General features: G+C 41.8%; 1 protein-coding gene across 1 annotated transcript; it reads right to left on the bottom strand.

Moving 5' to 3' along the window:
- Positions 1-11,942: 11,942 nt before the first annotated feature.
- LOC118206917 (putative uncharacterized protein BRD3OS) lies at positions 11,943-15,720 on the bottom strand. The gene has a single exon (XM_035380088.1). The coding sequence runs from the start codon at positions 14,585-14,587 to the stop codon at positions 14,333-14,335; it is 255 nt and encodes an 84-aa protein (XP_035235979.1). The 5' UTR covers positions 14,588-15,720; the 3' UTR covers positions 11,943-14,332.
- Between the last annotated feature and the right edge of the window lie 955 nt (positions 15,721-16,675).

Here is a 16,675-nt window from a genome sequence, read left to right as displayed (position 1 = left end):
AACGGGGGTGGAGTTAGAAGCTAATATTTGATGTAACTGCTAACCTGGGGTTTCTGTGACTCAAGCTCCTTTTCGTTTTTCGTAAATAAACCACAGAAACGTACTAATGTGTGAGCTCACTTTCTGCTTACTGCATGGCCTGCTGTTCTGCACTTGGTCAGGTTCCACAGACCCAAGCAAGCACAAGTGTTGGGCAATCCACAAAATTCTCAACTTTCAGAGCTGATAGTTTCTCGCATATCCAGTGCTTTCTAAAGCTTGGTGCAATTGCACATGTTGCACCACTGGCCTAATGTGAAAGTATTTTCAAGTAATTCCATTAAATCAAACACTTTGTATTTGAGAATTCAGTATTTAAAATGTTTTTTAAAGACCAATTTGAAAGTAATTGCAAATACATGCAAATGCTCATTAATTGAAAACACATTTTGTAATTTACTCAGTATTTGTCAGATCAACATCAAATAATTTATAAGTATTTAAAAGTCATTTAAAAATACTTTAAATATGTATTTGACCCAGGTCTGGTCTGGAATGAAATATTGTGACTGTGGAGGGGCACTCCACAATGTCATGCATAATAACACATTTCTGCAGCCAGGATTAATGAAGTATAAGAACAGTTAGACTCCGTGATAACACTTGATCATCAGGTGTTTGGAAACTGTAAATTTGGGGGACTTCTGTGTGCACTACCCCCTGGCAAACAGCACCAGAATATCTCAACCCAGGTTGAAATTAATATTCTTTTATTAATTTGCCACTATATAGTTATGATTTTAATAGTGCACAATACGAAGTATATATATATATATACTAAATGCCCAAAAGTATGTGAACACCTGACATCCCACATCTCATCCAAAATAATGGGCATTAACATGTTGGTCCACCTTTTGCTTCTGTACCAACCTTCAGTCTTCTGGGAGGGATTTATACTAGATGTTGGAGCATTTCTGCTGGGATTAGCATGAGTGAGTTCGGGCACTGATTGGGCGATTAAGCCTGGCTTGCAGTTAGCTTTCCAATTGATCCCAAAGGTATTGGATGGGGTTGAGGTCAGGGCTCTGTTCAGGCCAGTCAAGTTCTTCCATACCATTCTTGACAAAACCATTTCTATATGGATCTTGCTGTGTGCCTGGGGGCATTGTCATGCTGAAACAGGAAAGGGCCTTCCCCAACATGTTGGGGATGCACAGAATTATCTAAAATGTTATTGTATGCTGTAGCATTAAGATTTGACTTCACTGGAACTAAGCCCAAACCATGTAAGATAGCCCCAGACCAAGGGTGTCCAGATACCTGGTCACATAGTGTATTTACAAGTAAAGGATAGCCAGGATATCCAAACACCGAAATAAAAAGCTTAGGCCAAAAGGGGAATTTGTTTCCAAAAACAAAAATGCCCAAGGGGATAAGAAAACTGCTGCCCACTTGTAGCTCAACAGGGGGGCGCTTCGGTTCATGAGCTGTTCCTTTCTTTCTCCACTTTCCTCTTTCCATCACTTTTGCACTGATTTGTTAGATTTTTTAGCCTGGCGAAAAGCAGTAATTGCAGGTGTGTTTTTGGACCTCACTTCCCAGAGATCCAACCATTTTTTACTGAATAAAAAATGGTTGTTATAAAAGTAACGTTATGTACACACTCATTAATTGTCTAACATTAGGCTAACTTAAGCTGCCTTTACACTGCCGAGCTGGGTTAAAATGCTGTAGCAGACCTGGGGTAGAATTAGTGATGATCAATGTCCACAGACGTTCTTTATCCACCTTTTGCCCGGTATGAACATCTTTACACTGCTGAGAAGATTCGCTGGGGCTCGTACAATTATGTATCTCGTGCACACGTGCACACTAAACAGTCTTTCTCGTGAATGATTGTTGTGTGATATTTTTGAAACAACAGCCTTGCAAAATGTTACCGCTGGTGTTTCTGGTTTTGCTAACAAACTGTTCGAGAATAAAGCGGAGCTGGGTGTTAAATTAGCAATCAGAACAAGAATAATAAAACAAAGACAAAGGAGATTTCATCAAAAAAGGGCAAGGCTGAAGGACCATATAAGGAAGCGTAATAAAATAATAACGGTAATCCATACTGCTTTATTTTTTTATTTAGTTTTCTCCGGTTTGACACTGAAATCAGACATGGCTCTGCTCCACCTATACCCCTGGTTAATGCTCTGTGTAAATACGGCTTTGTTCCGATCATTATAATATACTGAACTTGATGGCAATGTAAATAACGGTAACATTAAGGCCAATTCAGATCAATGATTCGCAACGAGACGAAACGGTTTTAGAATGTTGCAGAGAAAATTGCAGCGGTGTGAACTGGTTAGTTGCAGAGCGTCTGAAGCTGTTGCCTTTACTTTGCTGTTAACTTTAATATAATAATAGGCTCAATCACCATTGTGTTACCTAATTCGGCGATAGATAGTGACTTAACAGACATTTATTTTAATGAAAATCTTTGAGATTATTACTTTAAGAAGGGGCAGTGCATATTAATCAACAACAAATGTAAATATGCCAGATTTAGCCAAAAGGCTAATTTTCATTTACAGTCCCTGGCCAAAGTGTTATAAAAAGGCTTCCTAAAAAGATACAAGATAAAGGTAAACAGTAAAACATACAGAGTAAAGAAAGAAAAAAAAACACAGTTATTTAAAAACGGTGGTCAACATAAGCAACAACAGATGTTAGAGGGTTAGAGGGTACACAGACATACTGACATGACACAGAAGCATAGGACATGTGACATTTCAGTGCTGACAGGTTTGTATGTAAATCATCCATTGGTTTAAGTGATGGCTAAAAGACCTGAAGGTATTGAGTTCTTTGAGGTGAGTTGGAATTGAGTCCCACTCTCGTGACCCTCTAACTGACCAGGCAGACTGGCTAAATGCACTTTTACTCATTGGAATTATGCAGTCCCCTCTAGTAACCCCTCTCGTGATGCAAGATGTAGCCTACCTGTTCGATGGCTAACGAATGCCAAGTTGTGAGTAGCTTTATAGACAAGGCATATATTTGCATACCTTATTAAGTTATCCCAGCTCAGGATGTTATATTTTTCCAGGATTGAGCAGTGGTGAAAGTGCCTTGGTTTCTTATCTAATGTTTTGAGTGTTTGTTTATATAATGACTCTAATGGTTTACGTGTTATGTGGTTGGCCTGTGACCAGCTTGTTAGGCAGTAGTTAAAATGTGTAAGAATCATTGAATGAACATACATCTTAGCTGCCTCTGTTGACATATAATTCCTTATGAAACGGAAATTGGCCAGGTTGAGTTTGACTCGCTTACAGATTTTTTTTACTTGTGCCTTGAATGAGAGATTAGAGTCTATCAAAACTCCAAGATATTTAAATTCACTCACAACCTGTAATTGTAACCTGATACAATAATGTGTGGCTCATCGGTAGAGCTGTTTGTCTTGGTAAAAAGCTTACGGTTTTAGAGACATTTAGTTGGAGACAGCATTGTTTCAACCATGTTGTGACCTGAGCCATGGATTTGGTGAGTATGGCAGCAACTTATGCTTTAGTCCTGCCATGTACGTATAACACAGTGTCATCTGCATACATTAAGATATCAACTTCAGGGCACACTGATGGTAGGTCATTAATATAGAGACTGAATAAGAGTGGACCCAGTATGGATCATTGCGGGACACCGGTAGGAAAGTTCAGTGACTCAGATTGATGATTATGTACGCAGACTGATTGAGACCGGTTTAAGAGGTATGTTTCCACCCATTTCACTGTACCTTTAGAGAAGTTGAATGTAGATAACTTAGAAAGGTGATTGACGGTGTCAAAGGCTTTCCTAAGGTCAAGAAACACAGCACCAACAACACCTCCCTTATCACTGAGGGATTAAATTTTTTTCTACAAAGAGACAATTAGCAGTCTCAGTAGAACGTTTGGCCCTAAAGCCAAACTGCATAGGGTGTAAGGAGAAGGAGCTGTTATTGAGATGGAAAATGATCTGCTTGGCTACCCATTTCTCTGCAACCTTGGACACTGTGGGGAGGATGCTGATTGGCCTGTAATTACAGACTGAACGTGGATCGTCGGATTTGAAAATAGGAGTAGCTGACTTCCAAGCATTTGGAAACTGCCCCAGTGATATTGAAAGGTTAAGGATTGTAGTGATGGGATTGATCAATGCTGGACTAAGATCTTTGAGCATGGCTATATCCATCCAAAACACATCCTTTGCTCTTGATGATTTAAGAGATCAGATGATTTTCATAACCTCTGACTCAGGGATGTTCTTTATGGTGAAGGCTGGTTCCATTGTAATTGCTGGACATATACTATTTTGGTCAACTGAGAACCCCTGTGCAATATTAGCCACAGAGTCAACAAAGTAGTGATTAAAGGCCTCTGCTATTTCAGTGGGGTCCGTTATGAGGTTTCCATCCAGGTTAATTTCAAGTGTTTTCCTAGTATCATGGTGTTTTCCTGTCAGCTTTTTTAACTGATTCCAGATCATTTTAGTATTACCTCTGGCCTCATTAATAGCGGTCATAAAGAAATCTGCTTTGGCTTTTCTAAGCTCTCTTACTACCTTGTTCCTTACCATGGCATAATGGTACTTGTCATGTTGTAGTTCTGATCTGAGGGCTAATTGTAATGCAATATCACGCTCTTTTGTAAATTTTAGAATGTTTGTGTTTATCCAAGGAAGGCTATTCTTTTTGGTCCTATGTATAATCTTACAAGTACATTCAGTGATTATGTTCTGTATTTCTTTTTTAAATATCTGACTATCCTCCTCCAGATTTACTCCTGACAACAACTCATTCCAGTTTAGGTTTTAAAATTGTCCTGCTCGCTTTTTGGGATTCTGTTAGATTCTCTGGCAGTAAAGGGTCTAAAACGCATATTGTTTAGCTTCTGATCAGATTTTGATCAGACAGTCCAATTAGCATATTAAATGACTTTAAAATTCTCTCGGGTCTGTTGCTAAAAACTAAATCAATCTGAGTGCTGGTGGAATTTGTTATTCTTGTAGGCCCTTGAATCAACTGAGATTGAGGTCCAGACCATCAGTAATGTGCTTGAGGTTTTTCCTAGATAATTTATCCTCCCAGTTGATATTTAAGTCACCCATAATGATCACCTCTTTCTTAAAATTACATTCTTTCAGCATGTTATTAAGTTTCTCATAAAAATCTATATTTGATGAGGGTGGTCGTTAAATGACAATAAGGATAAAGGACATTTGTGGAGACAGGGTTACATTTAGACCAATACATTCCAACTCATAATTTGACCAACGGATTTCTTCGCAATGAAGGTTATCTTTGACATAAATCATGACCCCACCTCCCTTTAAACCCACCCTATCCCTTCTAAAATTAACATACCCAGGTACTACTAAAGCCTGATTTCAATCAATTTTTTCAATCAATTTTTATTTGTATAGCGCTTTTAACAAAGGAGCTTTGTCACAAAGCAGCTTTACAGAGAACCGGCCCCCAAAGAGTAAGCCTAGGGCAACAGTGGCAAGGAAAAACTCCCTGACTGATAGCATCACTGAAGAAGAGGGAGCAGACCATAAATTTGGGGATGGGCCAGAGATTTGATGAGTATAATGGAACCGCTTAACTCAATAAGTTCCCCCTCTCCTCAGTACAGGTTCAGCGTATCCCCAAGACACAGCCATCCAAGCCAGGAGGAAAGTTCTCATACAAACTTTATTACAGGTTCATTTATTACAGGTATTATTAAGGTTCCGAGCAAAGACAATCAATGCATCAACGATAAAATAATTCACAAGCACAGACATTCAATAGCACAACAGTGTCAGTAGCCAGCCTAGTAGGTGCAACCAACAAGTAACCAACATTTGCATATCCCAAATTACAAATACCAGAGATTTAACTGGTCACAATTTAAAGAGTTGATAAAATAAGTTTGTGTTCCTTCTGGCTAATTACTCTTTACACCAGCACCGTTCAATACATAACACTGGATTTTTTTCTTCCCTCAGGACCAAACACCCATGGCGAATTCCACAAGGTAACCATAGAGTTACACAGCAAGCAAGTCAATCCTCGGTGAGTAAAACCACCCAACGACACACTTGTGTTCACGTAGTAAATAATCACACTGTAATTACGGGAAAATCACGATAATCACTCTTCAGGTCAACATGCCAGGGTTAATTCTTCATGCATCATGCAATAAATGAAGTCAGCTCTAAGGGACGTTACAGAACTTGCCAGGAGGGTGCGCCAACTAATCATTAAATTTAGTTGAATGGGTGCTAAGTGTGGCTACGGAAAAACTGTTACAGTAGGCATTTGAATAGGGTAAGGGACAATAGGACAGACTATTTAAATGTGTCCAGGGGCGCGCAGAGCCCCAAAACAAAATTGGAAAAAAAAAACAAGATATCTAAACCAAATACCAATCACCCCAACACAAACCCATTAACATTCAATACAGTCTAAAATTTACCAGTCCGGTTTCATAATAAAACAACCAAGTTCATTCCTATACCCTAGAGCCAGAGCCAGAGGAAAGGTTCATCCCACCAAGCATAGGAAACGTAAATCAAAATTTGTTGTTGGTTCCTGGTAGCACATAGGTAGGGACTGCAGGACGACGTTTGTAGCAGAGATGTAATTTCTGAGCGAATTTCCGGGTACAGGAACAGGGTCGGCGTACTGACGTCAACACTCAGGATTTCTCCTTCCGCCACCGGATAACCGGATTCTTTGTCGTGGAGGTAGAACACATAGTCGATAACCGTAGATCCTCGTCTGGCACTCACCACAGGTTTGAAAGTATGTTACAAATTCGCTCCTTCAGCAACAGTGCCAGGAAATGGATCATCATATCGCAGCGGAGAACTCTATGAATCGTGGAGTCGGCAGACCAGCAGGAGCATGGGACCGGCTTCCCCAGAAGGAGCATCCCCAGGTAAGTTTCTGCCGGGGCCACCTGTCCTGCCTAGTGTTCATGCTTTGCCTAGAGTTCACGCTTGGCCTAGTGTTCACGCTTTGCCTAGTGTCCTCGCTCCCCCTAGTATCCTCGCTCCCCGTAGTGCTCTCGCTCCCCTTAGTGTTCTCGCTCCCCCTAGTGTTCATGCGCCCCCCAGTGTTCATGCACCCCCTAGTGTTCATGTGCCCCCCCAGTGTTTATGCGCCCCCCCAGTGTTCTCGCGCCCCCTAGTGTTCTCGCACCGTCGCTGCCCCCACCCAGTGCCCAGAGACCTCACCCAGTCCATTCTCCCAACCGTGCGTCCGTCTGTACACCTGCCCCCTTGTCTGTTTGTTTGCCTGCCTGCTTGTCTGCCTGTCTGCCCACGTGTCTGTCAGCCAGTTTGTTGGCCTGTTTATCTGCCCCCCAGGCCGTCGGCCCGTTGGCCAGTCTGTTCTCCCGCCTGTCTGCCTGTCAGTGTGTCAGTGTGCTTGTTTTTTGTCCTGTCTGCCCGTCTCTCAGTCTGTATGTCAATCTTTGAATTCACCTCTCTCCTTCCCTGTCTGTCTGTCCCTTAGTGTGTCTGTAGGTCTTGCCGTGTGCCTCCCCACCTGCTTGTCCCTTTGTCTGTCTTTTTAGGTCTCCCTGTGTTGTTCCTGTGCCTGTGTCAGTCTGTTCCCTATTAGTGTCTTAGCCTATTCCCTGTCTGTGTTAATCCGTTCCCTGTCTGTCGGTCTGTTTCGTGCCTGCGTCAATCCGTTCCATGTCTGATTCAGTCCCAATGTCCGTCTGAATGTTCCTTGTCTGTGAGCGCCCGCCAGTGTCTTGTCTTAGTCCAGTCTAGTGTTCTGTCTTGTCTAGTCCAGTCCAGTGTTCTGTCTTGTCTTAGTCCAGTCCAGTGTTGTTTTGAATAGTCCAGTCTAGCGTTCTGTCTTGTCTAGTCCTGTCCGTTTCCGCTCCTGTCTTGTCCAGTCCGTTCCACGTCTGTGTTAATTCGTTCTAGGCCTGCCTGTGAGTCCTGTCCCGTGTCTGCCTGTGAGTCATGTGCCGTGTCTGAGTTCAGTTCCATGTTAGTCTGAGTCCGCTTTGTGTTGTGTCCAGCTCATTATTTGTCTTGTTTAGTTCAGTCCTTTCTTGTCTTGTTTAGTCTAGTCCTTTCCTGTCTTGTCTGTTCCTGCCGTCTGCTCCTGTCCTGTCTTGTCCAGTCTGCTCCTGTTTAGCCCAGTCCCATCCCTGTCTAGTCCAGTCCCGTCCCTGCCTAATCCAGTCCCGTTCTTGTCCTGTCCAGTTTCACCCTATTTCCTGTGCCTAGCTCCCCTCCGGGTTCTGTTTATGCTGCCCGGTCCCCTCCGGGTTCTGTTTATGCTGCCCGGCTCCCCTCCGGATCCTGTTTATGCTGCCCGGCTCCCCTCCGGGTTCTGTTTAAGCTGCCTGGCTCCCCTCCGGGTTCTGTTTATGCTGCCCGGCTTCCGTCCAGGTTCTGTTCCTGTGCCCGGTCCCATCCGGGTTCCGTCCAGTCCTGTCTTGCTCCAGTCCCAACTCCAGTCCTGTCTTGCTCCAGTCCCGACTCCAGTCCTGTCTTGCTCCAGCCCCGAGTCCAGTCCTGTCTTGCTCCAGCCCCAAGTCCAGTCCTGTCTTGCTCCAGCCCCGAGTCTTCTGTCTGTCTGCTCGAGTCCTGAGTCCCGAGTCCTGTCTCGTTTCAGTCCCGTTCTGTTTGTGACCCCCTCCCAGGGTCAGCCTCCTGACGTCCCTTGGGGTACTGTCAGGATTCTGTTCCTCTGTTTTCTGTTTTTTCCTTTTTGGGCCTGTTCATTTTTCCTATGTTTAATTGGATCATTGTTTTCTGTTTGCTTCTCGTTGTCCCCTTCCTGTCTGGTGTTATTGTGAATTGTTCTCAGCTATGTCTGTTTAGTTCTCTGTCTATTTAAGTTCTTTGCTTCCCTAACTCGGGTGCTGGTTCCTTGTGTTTCCGTATGTGTTGCTGCGTTTGTTTATGACTCTGTGTTTCCGTGCATATTCTGTCACTGTGTTTCTGCCCACGCATTCCTGCCTGTTTGTCCCGCCTGCCCTTTGGCTTTCCTGGTTTCTGCCCTGCTCAAGTCTTGTTTTCCACGTAATTTTGGAATTTTGGATTTTCTTGTTTTCTGTTCTTAAGTTTTTTGTATTTTTAAGACTGGCTCTGCGTGGCCTTGCTTTGGACTTTTGCTTTTCTTTACCTTTGATGATTAAAGTCTTTCTTTGGATTCGCCCCTTTGAAGTTTTTTGAGTTTTTCCCACACTCTGCATTTGGGTCCTGGTTTCCCGTTTCCTGACAGTGTGTGTATCTGTCCGCAGCTAATCTCGCATACTACTGGGCCAATCAGCCAAATACTTGTTGTGCATGCTGACAGCAGGCCAAGGACAGAATTCTTGAATATTTTGCAAATCGGTCAATGACAAGTATTTTATTTGAATTAATTTTCATCATTGTCCATTGAAATACATTGAGTGCAAACTCCTCACTCCACCTAACCGGCCGGTAGGGGACGCAAGTGATCAACAACTGCTTCCGTTTGGAATGAAAGACCAGTAATGTAAAATGTCAATTTCAACGTTAAGATGCCAACAGAATAATCCGCCAACTAACGGGGTATGTTAATGTTTCAATGTGTGGCAATTATTTTGTTGCCATTTTCATGTTGAAATTGATATTTTACATCGCTGGTCTTTTGGAATTGTTCCTGTCCAGATTGTTCCTGTCCAGATTTAAAATGAAAGTGCCAGACTATAACGTCAACGTTAGCTCTGTTTAATAAAGGCCAGTTCAGATCAATGATGTGCAATGAGACTGGATGCAACTTGCAAAATTCCAAGACGTCTGATTGTAAACGTTCTAAAACTGCACTTGGCGATTTGACAAGGTGGGTCTTTTGAGACCCCAGGCAACGGCTTCATACGCTCGACTTTATACGAACTAATCAGTTCACACTGCTGAAATGTTCTCTGCAATATTCTAAAACCGTTTTGTCTCGTTGCGAATCATTGATCTGAACTTAAACTAACACATTGTGGCTGATATGAATGAAATTAGCTCACATGTCGCCACCTTCAGCGTTACTTCACTGAATCAGCGTTTTTGGGATTTTCAGTGGCACATCGTAAAAACTTGTAATATTGTATTTGTCTGGTTGCATTGATTGTGTAGCCTCTATTGTTGCATCAGCAAAGGAATTAATAGGATAATGTAATGTAATGTAATGATATAGTTAACCGTTCTGATCCACACTCTAACACCCTTATTACACAAGAATGGAACAACCCGTTGGCTGTGAGACCTCTTAAGGTGTAGAAAATCGATCTGAGGTGTCAACATGTCAGTTTTTGTAACGCGTAAAAATATTACGTTAACCCGCATTTTAATGTCCAGTTAACACGACATTAACGTCTCGTTATTTGCTCTAATGGCCTTCCATAGTTGTGAGCATTTATACTAGTGTGCTGGTCTGTCTGCGTCGGTCTGCAATACACCGCCAAAACGCTTGTTGGAAATGTGTAGGAGGAAATGGGATGCTATCAAGCGGACCAATCACAGTTATTGCAGTCTGCGTCGCCACGACATGGTTACATTTCTGGGGAGGTGCACGTCTGGCTACAGCGTAGGGAACGCGTCTACGCCGTACCCAACGCAGAAGTATAAATCAGTCTTAAGGCTGCTGATGGTGCATGTTCGTGAAGCCATGTTTCAGATAAACAGAGAAAATTTAAATTAGACTCAATTAAAAGATGTTGAATTTGATCACTTGTAGATTTGATACTCCGTATGTTCAAGTTCGCACCGAATAAACCCCTTGGTTTTGCCTTGGGGTCCCAAATTATCCTTGAGTTGTTAACCGTTTGAAAAACATTTCCTGTTTTTCACGATTGCTGGATTTATCAATTTCCTGATTGATTTGTTTCTTTCAGCTACACGCGTTTTAATGTTGGTTGGATTACAGACATTTGAAACAAAGTTCAGAGTATCGTCATTATGTACTGATCTTGAGAAAGTTCTGTAATCATTGTTACTTGCTGTGGATGGTGGTCGTTTTCTGGCGTCTTTGCGGCGTTCATCAGTAGCAGACCGTCATCCAGGCAACTCACTGGCGTAGCATACCGCAACACAGCTGCCTGCGGTCGCTCCTTGTCTCCATTCGCCGTCAGCTCAGGTATTGGGCCCGCCGCCCAAGGTTCATCATGTTGGATAACCTCCGGATTCTCCACAGCACTCGGACGGCAGGGACAACTGATCAGGTTAGTTTGCTCATGGTCAGATGTTAAAAAGACACTGAAGAAAGTTCGTACCTGAGGGAGAATGGTGTTGCTCCTGGCTGTAATCCCACGGGTAGAAGTTCCAACTTCTACCGTTGACATGGAGTGACACTGTTCCTTGCAATCGGTGTAAACCGGACCGGGACATGGATGTATATCTCCAGATAGTAGTTGGCAGATTACGCTGATCAGCGCATCACTTGTTGGAGTTTCGATCCAGTTCTAGAATGTTTGTTTCCCTGACCGGATAAACACGTATATGAAGGATACAAGAATGGCGTATTTCCCGTATCCGAAATGTTTGTTGGCGTAGTTTACTTGTTGGCTTAATGAATCAGTCGCGTAACTCAATTTAGCACTTCTGTATAAATCAGGACGCAGTGGGCAAAAGTAAACTGATTTTAAGAGAGATGCCAGTCACACATACACTTGGAGAGCTGTGACTACACCTCTGCTACCTGTCGCCATTTGAGAGACAACAGCAAAAGACTCTAAATGCAAATTCTGCATCTAGAATGAACTCTAGTCTAGACTTTTCCTTAGCTTTCTTGTGCATGAACTAATGATGCAAAGACACTCAGCTGGCTAAGAAACAGCTGAGCAGCCAATTGCCCCATTACTATTGCTCCAATGGGGGGACTATATATAAAATGGGCTGTAATTTCTGCAATGATCAAATGTAAGTACCCTCAATGTAAAACTGAGTCTGCACTTAAACCTCATTCATTGTTTTATTTCAAACCCAATGTACTGGAGTACAGAGATCCTACCCATTTCAAACTCAGACTTGTTATGACCAGGTCTAGGTCAGACCGTAACAAGTAAAAGGATAAGGGAAATGAGTGAGGAAATGATACTGCAAACCGACAAGTAACTCCTATCCAAAACTAACTAGCCTGGCTAGTCTTTGAAGGCTTGCTGGGTATGGGGTGGCTTTAAACGCTGAGCTTCGAGACACTTAATCTGCAGGATGAGACCAAGAGTCAGAATAGTGTACTCCCAACAGAGTTTTTAAATTCCACTCAGTCAGCTTCAAAAATAATAATGGAAAATAACAAAGCAATATAACAAAATAGAAGGATCTGTAATCCAGTTGCGAACACTCGTAGTTAACCGGAGTCACTATACAGCGAGTAGAGGGGCAAATGAGAGTCAAACACACTAAATCCACTGGGCAGACACACCAGAATGGCTAAGGCAAAAATCAATCACCATGTTGTACAAATTGTCAAAGATTCAGACTGCGCAGTAGGGAAAGGGCAACCCTTATATAAGCATGAAGTCTGGGTTGTCCACTAAATGGGTGAGATACAGTGACTCAGCAGTGGCACAAACCGTCCCTGATTCGTCCACAAAATTTTGTAAATATTGTCCAACTAACACAATAACTTCACAAATCGGCACATGGAGAGACATTAGACAAAGAAAAAAAACCTATTGTAACTACATTTTATTATGGGAAAAAAATATTGACTTATTTGATCGTATTGTTACCATTGACATACACTGAAACTGGTGGCTGAAACACCTATACTGGAGCCAACCGCACTGGTGCTAGTGCAAGTCTCTCAACAAGATCAGGAATTGAGCTGCAAAAATGAAGCCCTGGACTCATTCCAATCTCTTATTTTATCTGTCCTCGCTTCCTTTCCCAGTATGGAAGCCTAAATGGATCAAAAATACGTTCAATTGACGTGTGGACTCTTGTAAATGTGTTGTCTGCATAGTCTCAACACTTTTATAATGTGTGGTTAACGAGTAGATTTTTTTACACGCTAACAACACATCAACATGTTGAGAATACGCAAACAACGTGTTGACAGCACGTGATTCCAGACTCAAGTTCAAAAGCTGGGAGTTGGAGCAACTGATTCTGGTATTCCTGCCTAGGCCTACTTAGCTCTAGCTCCAGTTCTTTTAAACATAGAGTATGCATGGTAAATGATGAATGAATGAATGAACTGCATTTATATAGCGCTTTTATCCAAAGCGCTTTACAACTGATGCCTCTCATGGTACTGCATGGTACTGCGGACCCATCTCTTCAGAATGTACCATGGCTCCCCTGACCCTCTTTCGCAATCCTTTCTTTCTTTTCTAATTTCCTTTTTGAACAGTAATTATATAGCAATAAATCAGGTTAGCTGAGTAATGGTGCTTATTTTGTTTACAATACTAATTGTTGGATTGTTCAGCTACCTTTACACGTATTGATTATAAATGGACCTCTGTGCCTTCTTGGTGCTACCATACTTTTTATTTCTGAGACTAACACTTATTCTTCCACTATTCTAAGTTGCTGCAGATAAAAGCATCTGCTAAATGTGCTGTAGCACAACTGAGTACAATGCAATGTGCTGTAGCAATATGGTCTCAATACTGTTGTGTCAACATCAAGACTATAATAACTGCGGAGCAGTCTTAATTATTTAGTTCATAATAAAAATGTACAAAGACACCTCATCTGAGAGATTCAACCCTCTTCTCTTGAAAAGCTGTGTTTTTGTTTTAAACCATGCAGAGTTATTTAGCATTTCTGCTTCCTGATAAAATCAACTCCTTATAATTGAATTGGATCAGGGCCCTTTTGATATTGTGCATAATACACCATTATGTACAAAACAAAACAAGAAGTGAATTAAGTAAAATATATTAACAAAGTTGTGTAAAAAAATATAAACATTCAAAAAACCTACTTTAATAGTCACCCGTGTACTTTATACGCACAGAAATATCAGACCACGGCAGACAGAAACTGTAATGCACGTAATAGCAACACTGACGGTGTTTATCTATTTTTGTACCATACAGATAAAAAAAACTACATAGACAACTGAAAATGCATATAACACATACACGGAATCGTGTCACTGTACTGTACTGAAAAGCACGTGGTAAACCTGCAAGACATAATAGCTTTGTGCGGTTAGCCATTCTGGGAATACTGCAGTACATGCAGTTTTTATACTTAACATATACCAATGACCTCTGAGAATTTACCAGGAGGCACTGACCTCCTAACAAACGGCCAAACATACAGAAACAATGTGCAAACTACATGGTATTGTAGTTACAGCTTGCAGTTAATTTGTGACTTAGTAAACTTGTTACATAACTGTGCAAATCCTAGACCGTCCGGCATCAGGAGAGATCCCGATCTTAGTTTTGTCCCGTACTACTACGGTCTCGTTTCCGTACTGGCTGTATCTAGCAGTCTGACTCCGGCTAAGGTAATTTATCGGGGGCGCCCGTTCCAGTTCCAGTTGCTGCTGTTGCCAAATAAGCAACGATGTGTCGCGATAACGGAGACGCGCATACCCCTCCGACATAGCCTTTTCTGCTAATGGCGGTTTCTCCGTCATGATTCTGGAATCATGTTACTGTCTCCAACTTTCTTCAGTTGTCGGCTGTCATGGCTAATGTTCTTCGGAAACGGCTTCCTTAAAATTTCTTCTGCGCCCCACATGCCATTCCAACGCAGTTATTTCCACAAGACACACCAAGGCGCGATGCTTTGATTTACTTGCGGCAAGCAACTTTCAACATTTGGCATCAAGTATAATAGTTGTACATTTACATTTTCACTTTACGCTTTGATATCAACGGGAAGTGGAGGAGTTTGATAGGATAATAATAGCCTACTGTCCTTACAATCCACGCACACGTGACATTTCAACAATTTTCCGTGCTCCCAGGTATGTGAGTTAAATGCACAGCATGATAAACCCGAATATTTTGTTATTATGCTGTATTTCTAAGCCGAATCCCAGTGGTTTTTTTTAATCCTCCGTTCGTCTTCACATTTCCAACAGCCACCCTTTCACGATTCAGCCGTCGTCGCAGTGAGTTCGGTTACTGAAGACAGATAAGTAGCGCCATCTCAGTTTAAGTTAGCTGTGCGGTCAAAACAGTATAGGCTATAGCTGTAGCTACATAACTAGCGAGTATCCGCTTTGTTTCGCCCGCTATCCACAAAGAGTAGCTAATTAGCAAGCTGACATTTATGTACGGAAAAAAGACATTAACCATCACAGGTCATAGCAAATGTGAAATACAAGTTATATCCACTACGTGCCAACGACAGCCACTGTCTCTTGTTTCTTCAAAATGGGAATGATGGTGTCGATTCAAGCAAGTGTATAATCCGATTTACCGTTAGCTAGTTAAGATTATTATAACGATGTTATCGCCGATTAAACGCGCTAAAAAGTTTTTCGTGTTTTTAAAAACTCGCCGGCTGGTGAAATTCCATTTTTATGTACAGTTTTCCAAAGAGACGTTTTTATATCTTGACTGTCATCATAGTTCTGTGGTCATTTCTCACAACTCAATATTCAATTTATTTCGTTGCTGCCTGTAGCAACAGCGTCCGTCCTCGATCTCTCGTCCCTCCAGAAACATTAGTTTACCGGTATTATGAGTTCCTAATACTCTGGCCATGTTTTAGAAGGGATTTTCAATCTGTTCTGATCCAGGTACCACCACCGTGTCCCAAAGGCATCTAGGGAACCCCTGTTATAAATTAAAAATGGTATTATTTGAAAACAAAAACAAACAAAAAAAACTCCGAAATCTATATATAGTCATTGACTATATATAGATTTGGGACTCATTGTGTAATAAATCTGGCCAGGGACCTCCTGCAGTACGGACTCCCTGTTGAAAACCCAGGTCTTGGAATATAGTTAAAGGAGATGTCAAAGGCGCACTCTTGACAGGCTTTGGAGTGCAGTTGGTTGCAGCTCTTGTACAAAACAACCAGAATTTGATAGAATGTTTTGTTATTATACTCTTGCTTAAATTTATTTAGCATTTTCGTGTGGATATTTTAAGTCCTGGTTTCATTGTAAAGTCATGGAATGGTTGGGAAAATGCTAGTTTTCATTGTCCTCAGCCAGACTTGTTTTGGGAACAATTTAAAATTTTGAAATATAATGTGTTGGCTGAAAGCAAGTTTCATTAAAAAAAAAAGTTCATTAAATTGCAACCATCCCCTGCCTTTTATATACAGTACATTATATATTTTATATATCAGCACAGTGAACATACGCATGAATGGGTGATCTGCTGTCATGGAGAGTCCAGGAGGTCTTTGTGGCCTCTGTGGAGGCTGGCCCTGGTTTCTGTTTCCACTGCTTTTCCCAGATCTGTCCACATGGCACCTGTACAGAAGGTAATCGCCTCAGTCATTCTCACTGCAAATATACTATTTTCTCAAGTCCCTTGCCTCCCTAACATCGTCCTTTAGCCAGTTTTAGAACAAAGGTGGTTAGTTAAGTGTCATTTGCTAAATAACGTAAATAATCATGCTTAGTTACAATCTAAATCAAGCAAACTATGAAAGCTAGCTTACTAGGTAGCTCCATGTTTAGTCAATAAGAAAACTAGACTTACAGTAGTTCCAGAAAAAAATCTGTTTGCTTGCTATAGGATCAAGGGCAATATAAAGT

The sequence above is a fragment of the Anguilla anguilla genome, chromosome 10 (genome assembly GCF_013347855.1).
Source record: "Anguilla anguilla isolate fAngAng1 chromosome 10, fAngAng1.pri, whole genome shotgun sequence".
NCBI classification, from domain to species: domain Eukaryota; kingdom Metazoa; phylum Chordata; class Actinopteri; order Anguilliformes; family Anguillidae; genus Anguilla; species Anguilla anguilla.
This window is presented reverse-complemented; position numbering and strand designations above follow the sequence as displayed.

Bases quoted from the DNA above. Each gene is read 5' to 3' on its own strand.
- LOC118206917 (XM_035380088.1), bottom strand. From the start codon at position 14,587: ATGACGGAGAAACCGCCATTAGCAGAAAAGGCTATGTCGGAGGGGTAT.